The 9,302-nt window shown below is 35.0% G+C and overlaps 2 protein-coding genes across 5 annotated transcripts; both read right to left on the reverse strand.

Moving 5' to 3' along the window:
- Positions 1-3: 3 nt before the first annotated feature.
- AP3 (K-box region and MADS-box transcription factor family protein) lies at positions 4-2,718 on the reverse strand. Its single transcript, XM_021427973.1, has 7 exons — positions 2,414-2,718; positions 2,199-2,265; positions 2,027-2,088; positions 1,813-1,912; positions 672-713; positions 542-586; positions 4-450 (listed from the first exon to the last, which is right to left on the reverse strand). The coding sequence occupies exons 1-7, from the start codon at positions 2,599-2,601 to the stop codon at positions 277-279; spliced, it is 678 nt and encodes a 225-aa protein (XP_021283648.1). The 5' UTR covers positions 2,602-2,718; the 3' UTR covers positions 4-276.
- A 2,919-nt stretch (positions 2,719-5,637) lies between these two features.
- On the reverse strand, positions 5,638-8,092 carry LOC110416653 (S-type anion channel SLAH1-like). 4 transcript variants are annotated; one of them, XM_089783618.1, is made up of 3 exons: positions 7,935-8,092; positions 6,703-7,669; positions 5,638-6,271 (listed from the first exon to the last, which is right to left on the reverse strand). In XM_089783618.1, exons 2-3 carry the CDS (start codon positions 7,558-7,560, stop codon positions 5,993-5,995), a joined length of 1,137 nt encoding a protein of 378 aa, XP_089639744.1. In that variant the 5' UTR covers positions 7,561-7,669; positions 7,935-8,092; the 3' UTR covers positions 5,638-5,992. The 4 variants fall into 4 exon arrangements, with proteins under 4 accessions (XP_089639744.1, XP_089639743.1, XP_089639745.1 ...); XM_089783617.1 differs by lacking the exon at positions 7,935-8,092 and adding an exon at positions 7,786-7,924; XM_089783619.1 differs by lacking the exon at positions 7,935-8,092 and having other exon boundaries at positions 6,703-7,196; positions 7,298-7,477.
- Positions 8,093-9,302: the final 1,210 nt, after the last annotated feature.

The raw sequence follows: 9,302 nt of genomic DNA on the forward strand, positions 1-9,302 counted from the left end.
GAATACATACGACTATCCTGCATTTGTCTCTAATTGAACAGAAAATATTATAAGCAAGGTCTTCCATAACTCACAAATCAGTACGTAATCTCTGGCAACAAAGATACAAATACCGAACATGAAACTCGCATAATAAGTTAAACAGAACAATAGTAATAATACACACCCTTTTTGCTTTTGATAGCAATATATATTAGTCAAGAGGAATGTCTAGGAATAACACTGCATGACCTTAGCTTAGAGAGATGCAATGGAGTCATGGAATAGATAGATATGCTACTCCAGCAATGGATAGGTCGTGAGATCTGATCCTCCTCCACTGTGAAGATTGGGATGGTTCGGCTGCAGGCGTAAAGCAAATATGCGAGGTCCTCCGTTTTGGTATCCGATAATGGTATCGTAATCCCCTCCGTTATCGACTAACCCGTATGGATCTTCTTTGATTGCATCCTTGATCAGATGAAAACGCATCATAAACAATGGTTTCTATGTAAAAAACTAGAATTTACATTATAATAACTTATGATAAGCAGGTGATTACCAGTTCATGTAACAGATTTCTGTGTATCTCTTCCACATTCCTCACCTGCAACAAGATTATAAAGAAAGAGAGTTTTGTCGAGTATTACAAAATGCAAGAAGGAAAACTTTAGTTACTAAGTAGAGATTACCTTTTTCCGGGAAGTATCGATCTGATTGCTGATAACACGATACTGTCATACATTATAAAACAGACTTTGGTCAGCTTCTACATGAAAAAGAATTCCAACCAAACCTGATTTTCAAAGTTTCTTGCACATACATGTTAAAGCAACACTAACATCAACAATCTAATAGCAGTTTTAATGAGAAAAATCCAACTTTTTCCAATGAATTTGTATTAATTTAAATTAAACCCTTAAAGTATTAAATAACGTAAAAACCGGAAATTCAAAGAATCAATTTATCAACCGCTCCCATTACTTGAGTTTAATCCAGATATAATTGATATTGTCGATAATTAACCTTAAAAAAGTATTGCATATTTATTGCAAATGTTTCATTCCGTGAATCATGCACAAAATTGGTTAACTTATCCTAGCTAGACATCGCAAACATAGATCAATTATATATCAAAGGCATTTTCACATGTAAGCAAGTAAAATTCATGTCAAACCATTCTAGTTAACAAAATACAAGGACCAAGTTAGCAAGATGGTAAACCAAATCATGTACTAATTAATTATAGTTAAACAAATTACTATTGAGAAAATCATTTAAAAGTCCTTAAAACTATTTAAAATAAAATAACATCCAATTTTTTCAGTGAATGTGTATTGATGTACAGATTGAAACCTTAAGTGGTAAATAACATCAAAATTCAAGAAATCAGTTCATTATCGACTCCTATCACTTGAGTTTAATCCAAATTTTTTTTGAAAGGCAAAGATGAATATACATATATAGATATATATATCAAAAAGAGGGAGAGGAAAAATCCCCCCTAGCATCATAAATATATTTTATAATATGACAATTAACTTTAAAAAGTATTACATGATTATTACATATATTTCATTTCGTGAATTATACACAAATTGATTAATTTCTCCTAACTAGATATATAAATATCAATCAAGGGTTATTGTGTATTGTCACAACAATCTTACTTTCAAGTGAAACATTAATTACATTATTATAGTAATTTAAAATTAATTTATCCTCTTTAAAAATTAAACATAACTTTGTATATGTCCAAATCAGGAAGAATTGCAGATTATTAATTAATGCCTCTAGATTTAGGAAGGTATATTAAGTAATTAAGTGGCCGACCTTTCGGTCACGAATAAGCTTGACAGAGGTTTCCATCTCTTGCTCCAAAGCCTGAAGATCCTCAAAGCTCACATCATTCAGACAGTCACCCATCCTCTGCCTACCAAATTCCATTAATTCATGAACACGATATTAAACAAAGAGTAAAAACTGATTAAAATAATGGAAAAATAAATATTATTTCTGTTTTTATATTGTTATTTTTTTTATATACCTAATCTCTTTGCGCAGATTCCTGTTAACCTCTTTCAGCTTCTTCAGCTGCTCTTGCATTTTCTACAAACACACAAGAATGGATCAAGGCAACAGAGAGATCGCTTTTGTCCCTCCAAGCTCCCACACATGGAAGTTAAAGAAGCAAACAAAGGAAAAGAAAAGAGAGAGACCTCATATTGAGTGGTCCAGAGATCGACCCCCAACACCTTCTGGTACTGATCATATATTTGCTTCGTTCTACAAAGATAACAAAAGAAATCAACCCCCCCCCCCAAAAAAAAAAAAAAAGCTTTTCAGAAATCTAGGGTTTCAAGTTTCAAAAAGAAGCAATTTAGGGTTTTAAAGAGAGAGAGAGAGAGAGAGAGAGAGAGAGAGAGAGAGATACGAGGTGGAAGGGCTGATAAACTCGTGGAGTTTCCCAGTTCTGGAAAACATGATGATAGAAACTCTTGCATCGCAAAGAACCGTAAGTTCATTAGCCTTCTTGAAGAGACCATTCCTTCTCTTCGAATACGTGACCTGCCTGTTGGTTGCGTTCTCTATCAGCTTGATCTGGATCTTTCCTCGAGCCATGAATATCTTTTTCTCTTAGCTTTCCTTTCTTTTCTTTCTATAATACGGAAAGTGAAATGAAGAAAAGAAGAAGGGAGGAGAAGGAAAGAACTGAAATGAAGGGGGTGGTGGAATCCATTGCTAAAAATGGAAAGGCATCGCCTAATCGGTGAAAGGCTTCGCAGGGTTTGTTAAACGCGGTAAATGGGCGTTATCCCTTGTTTGATTTGAACCGAATATCGATGTTTGGGAGCGGGGACCATCACTTTCCGTCCTTCTCCGTCAAGGAATTTCCCTCTCCCCGTTTCATCAGTTTTGACTTTTTTTGACGAAGCGTTAATTAACGGCGATTAGGGACGGTGGGTTGGGCGTTTCCTTCCGAGACTTGGTTTTCCTACTTTGGGATAGCAAATCCGCAATTACCAATCTGGGGTGGATTTGCATGCCACAATTTGAACAAAAATTCAGATTTTTTTTAATTTTTTTTTACATATGAGCTTAAGTTATATAATAAGATGTAATGTAACTCTTAAATTTTTTAATTTATAAATTACATCTAATTCATTGAAGAATTTGAACTCAAAATGATTAAACTCGTTCCTATTATCTATTTCTCTAAAGTTTATAAGATTTAATGTGTCAAAATCTTTAATCACATTAGATAACATAATTTTTTAAGTACTTGTAATTTATTCATTAGTTCTTTAATAAAATTTTGGAATTTATGATGTTTATATATTTAATTTTCAAGGGTTTAAAACCATGAAAAATCAATCTTATAAAGGAAAAAAAGGTTAACATATGGTCTTATTAAATTTGGTGTCTTAAGGTAGCAAGATTATTTATTTTGTAATAAGTTTACCATGTCCTAGTTTTTTTTTTTTCATCAAGATTTGACAATGATGTTATCCTTATCTATTGTATTTGGTTTGTTCTATTTTTATTTATATTTTTTATTTCATCAATTTAAAATATTTTATTTAAAATATGAATATTCAATTTTTAAAAAAAATTCTGTCAAAAACATTTAATTAAAAAATATAATATTTTCTGATTATTATTGAAATTACCTTATATTCGACCTTGTATGTACTCCAATTCTTTTCTTATTAATCATTTTTTAAAAGATTTCTTTTTTTGTAAATAAATAAATAAAGCATCGGGGATCAACTGATGTGACATGTGAGTGGATTCTGCACCTAGGAATCAAGGAACCTTGATCATGGCCAACCGTGTAAGCACTTAAATGCAACGCAGCCTGATTCGCTCGCTGCAGCAAGGTATTCGTGTGCTTCTTCTTTAAAGTTGTGCCAATATCCACTGGACTTTCTCAGGTTCCTGGGGACTACCTAGCTCACGGCTGGTAGCGGGTAGTAGCTAGGCTGCGCTGGGCGTACGGATTTTTTAAGAAGTTAACGTTGTTGACAGGTCGAGGTAACGTCATATCAGACCTTCCCAGCACGTCTAATCCATACTTTTTTCTTCTTTTTGAGTGCCAAAACCACCATTAAGATAAACAAATGGAGAAGTTTGTCTGGTAGCTTGTGCTGTCCCGGGCTTTGTATGATGGATTTGAAGGGGTTCAGCCGCGCAGGTTCCAAACCCAGGATCATGCTGGGTTTTCGATGACCAGTTGGTGCTTGGGCCGAACAACGTTTCATTTCATCGTAGAACAGGTAAATATTAGGCGAAGGGAGGGAGGAAACCATGCAGCTTTGATCTGACTTCGGACCATGGGCGGACCCAGCTTTGTAGGAGTGGTGTCAGATGACATCACTCAATTCTTAAAAATGTATATAAGTATATTATTTAATTAAAGTTTTAATTAAAATTTTTTATTATTAATGACAGTAATGAATTTATTATTTTTTTATAATTTTGTAAGAAAGAGATTAGAGATTTTAAGTAAATTTATTAAAAAATAATTTATATATTAATATTTAAATATTAAAAGATAAAAATAAAAAAATACAAATGAAAACAGATTCACTTCTAACAGTGCAGAAAATACAGAACAAGAAAAACGATCTAGAGTCAAATATCTAGTTATTACAATCAATCAGATAGTTACTTCACAAGGAATGAGAATGTCACTTATTTCACATATATCGTGAAACTGATCAATGTGTCGATTGGATGGTCACTCATTATAATGATTTAAGCATAGGATTACAAGTTTATGATGTTCCCCTATAAACATTTCTTATTTATTACTAACATACTCTCTAGTGTCCAATGGCCTAGGATGTTATTTTAAACAAATTCAATAAAATTTCCCTGCATATAAAAAAAAGATAAAAAAATTTTATTAAAAAAAGTTAAACTGAAATTGTTTTCCCTCTCCCTCTTCCTCTAAAAAATTCAAGTCCTACTTCTATAGTAAGGTTTTTTCTTCTCAATCCGTGACTATATTTTTTAGTCTCTCAAAATAACTCATCTAGTAATTTTTAACTCAAATTAAACTTTTAAATATTTCATATTTAAATTTTTTTAATTAATTTAATAGTTTAAGACTCAAACAGAATCTAGTTAATAAAAAATAATATTGTATGTCAAATAATATCTTAAAATTATGAGTCTTTTTATTTTTTATTTAATTTATAAATATATTATTTGATTATTTAATTTTTATATTTAATTTTATATGATTTGTGGATGTTTATACTTAATTTTGGTCAATAAATAGAAACTTGTCAAATTGTTAGTTGTTGACACCACTTATAAAAATTTTTGGATTCACCCCTGCTTCGGATCAAACTTCATGAAGGATGATCACCTAGTTTACCTGTCATCTTCAAGATATAATATAATTTAACGAGGTGATTGTGCTACGTTGGGTTAGGTAATATCTTATTTGGCTATACATAAATAACATAAATAAGCTAATTAATTCACTAGTAGATTTAGTATAAAATTAAACACGTAATGTAAAATTATAAATAAAAATCAAATGAGACAGATAATTTTTATTTGAGCTATGTCTTCAAAAAGGTTAAGAAATTTCCTTCTTCTTTTTTTTGGTTTAGATGTAATGAGGAGGATGATATGTAAGCTGTCCTTGGCTTCTTCAGTGACGATTGTTCCTTCTCTCATTTGTTAGCTCTAGGAGATGAGGTCCGGGTATGCATATTTTGACGGAAGAGTATCCTACTGTTGTTGTATGACAGGAGAACGAAAAGCAATGAGCATTTCCTTTTACTTTTGTCTTCCAATAAACATCACTTCATACATCACTGGTTAATCTTGTTTACTGACGTGCATGCAATGCAAGATTTATATCCTCTCTACAATCTCACAGCAAAAATTTTATAGCATAGACAACTTGGTGACAGAGTAAGCTAATATTGCAGAAATCAGCATTGTAATCGCACTTGAATTTATTTTCTTGCCCTTCTATCTGGCGGCTTTGGCATTATGCAGAAACTGTTGGTAAATGGTGGAGACTTGCTGCAATTGGATCGTTGTCGGGTAATAGCATTTTAGTGTTGAGCAGGGTGAATACTGTGAGACCAAGTGAGACCAAAACGGAAAGGGCTAATAGAAGAAGCATAAGGATGTGCGCGATGCTGCCTTTCACTTCTTCTGCATATTCCGTGGAAGCTAGAGCCAGGACCGTCAAGGGAAAGGAGTAAGCCCACCAGGCAACATTGAACCTCCTCATCGATCTCCTGAAAAGAGCTGGCCTGCAAACCTGTCTCAACACCACAAAATTGTATGCAAAAAGCATCAGGAGATATAAAATTGATATGCTGTACCATTCTGAGTTATGAGATGTGGTGCAGGCCGTCAAATGGGTGCACTGCCAAATTCGTGCACCCAAAAGCGTGGTGCGTTCGGAATTCCGCTGTCCATGAAAGGACCACGGGTGATGCAAGGATCAAGATTAGCCTAACTTTAAACAATTTGCAGTTTTGTTATTGCATGGCAAAACCAATCCAAATGGGTCTTTGGAACCTAATATTTTAGTCGTGGATGAATGATGAAAGCAAATTCGAATTCCATTCTCCAATAAGATTCCAAACATTAAAATTTCCATGCTATGGGTCGATCTAAGTTTATAATAGTAATACTTAGCTACATGTCAGTGTCTTGATAGTATTTTCTTTTTTAATGATACGTTACCAGGGAGGTGAAGAGGAAGAGGGAGAGGAAGAAAAGCATCTTGGAACCAGTATCAAAAGCACCAGTTATGGATTCCCAAGCCAAGCTCGCCACGCTTGGTGCGGCAAAGAACAAGAAGAAAACCGGCCTAAGCATCGCTGGAAGCCTATCACTGCCTGAGAAACGCTGGTAAAGGGTCACTAAGAGCACCAAATAATGGACCATCCCCAGTGAAAACAAGCAAACGGCGCTCTCTTTCCACCCCATATTTGCTGCAGCTTGTGCTCCAACAAGATTTCCGATGACTGATATCTGGCTCGTAGGATTTGCAACCGTAGACAGAAATTTCTTCCCTTTTGTAAACCATTGACCATAAAGTTTCACATCGAGAGCAACAACAGGAACCGCAAAAAACCACCAAAGGACAAGATAGCAGGTTGTCTTTGGCGAGACAAATGGAGCTGATTGAAGTAAAAGAAGCCAGGAAATCCATGGAGCGAATAGGTAGTTAACCCCTACATGGTGCAAGAACTCTGCTTTCACCATCTTAAAGTAAAACAAGCATCTCAAGATGTAAAGAAGAGAAAGCAAAACAAGGGTAAAGAGAGCGAAAGACCATAGTACAAGAAAAGCCGTGGGGTGGAGCATGTGGAGCACATCCCTTAGAGTGCTTCTGTCATCGGTTGGTCCAATCAAGGTCTTCCACAGTAAAGCCTGGCCACCGAGAGATAGGCTTATCCTAAAATAACCTGCATGAAATCTGGTTAAGATGGAGCTTAACGATTCCTTAATTAGCCTGACAACGATGGCAGTGACACTGCTTTGATTTTCGGTGGCAAAGCTGCTGGTCTGAGGCGTGCTGTCGACAACAACCTCCATCTCAGGTTCAGATCTTGAGCTCTCTATTGATCGGACAGTCAAAGTCAGGAAGATCAACTCATGAATTTGAGCAGATTTCTTGTTTACGGTATGGTTGCGTTTTATAGATCTATGCAACATGTATAGAAAACGCAGAGATGTTAAGTCAAATTAACACATAAAACCATAAAATAATATAGATAGATGAATCCCGCCGACTGGAATTGCACGTGGAATAGACATTACCTGCGAAATTCAGGGTTTTTTTATATTTTATTATATAATTTCCACAACTACTGATCAGCAAGCAGCTGCATTGCGTAAATGGGGACAAGCCGCAGAACTATAACGAAAAAAATACACAAACGAGATTTTCAAGATAACTTGTAACTTACTGCGGGGAAGGCTTTTTCCATTAGCTGTCGCTCCTCATGAAAATCGGAAGACTCCAGATACAATGTACCTGTGGAAGAAAAAGACGTGACTGGTTCACAGTGAAGCAGGACCGCAACATTGGTGACAGAAGTAAAATGTGGCATGCGTTCTTATTTTCTGTTCCACTTCAAAGAATTGAAGGATCCAACGATCCGCCCTGCTCACACAAGCAAAGATAGAATGGAATTCACACTATTCCCAGCTTTAACTCCCTGAACTAGCCTCTAAGTCAACCCCATGTTTGCGTTGTATACGTTTGACATGAAAACATCAATCCAACTAAATGTGGCATTGGGCCTTGGTATAGTTCAATGTTGGACTCAACAAAATATGGCAGTTGCGAACCCAAAACCATGATGGGTTATGGAATTAGCAGAGAGTCCTCGGGCCTCAATCCAATTAGCCAGTTTTGGTTAACAGATGCCTGAAGAAAGAGCTAAATTTGGGTTGGAATAAAGATCGTGACAACTTGTACAGAGAAATGAATGGGATAATAGAGTGGTACTGTACCCTTGATAATGAAATCTCATATAGATTACAACTTGGAGGTGAAGGCTGCATATCTGAAGACAGCTCATTTCCTTCCAATATATTGGAGGATTTTTCTTCCAACCTAAATCTACTGTACTTGTCGGAATTGCCAAATCTTGGTAAGCCCAACCTTTTTGAATGCATTAACCATTCAGCATCAATTGGACTTCTCCATGTCTTGCCAAATCTTTTTTTCTAAATTTTGTTCTGTTCTCCAAGGACAGTTTTGATATTGACTTAACAAGCCTTAGGCAAAGACTTTATCTGTACTTGTTCAGCACCTAATTCGAATGACCACGACTTTGCTTTGCAACGAAGTTCAACCACGATCCATGCTTCCCCTGTCATTTCTATGAATATAATGATACTTTTAAGCTAGCTGTTTCCCACATAATGTATCAGAATTTAGATGTTTTCAATGTCCAACGTTGTTCCTAATCTAACGGCAAATCTAATCTTCAATGGCTGCTTCCCTATAATAAAAAGAATTATGGATAAAGATCACTTAAAATTAGATGAAATTGGTTGATGTGATAATCGTATAGATTAGGTAAAATCATAGTTAGGTAGGGTAAATATACGAAAGAAGCTTCCCGAAACCAGACAAGTTCCAGAGGATATCCTTTTCTATCATTTTGTAACCTAATGCCACGTTCTCTAATTAAATTGAATTTCGTACAATTCACACGAATATACGTTTGGATTTGGTTGAATTGATAAAAATATAAAGTCTTAATCCAAAAGTAATTATGATGTATTGGATGAATTAAATTTTCTTGTCAATTCTACCAAATCCA

Source organism: Theobroma umbraticum, unplaced genomic scaffold (assembly GCF_002168275.2).
Source record: "Theobroma umbraticum cultivar Fairchild unplaced genomic scaffold, ASM216827v3 scaffold_51.0, whole genome shotgun sequence".
Lineage (NCBI taxonomy): Eukaryota > Viridiplantae > Streptophyta > Magnoliopsida > Malvales > Malvaceae > Theobroma > Theobroma umbraticum.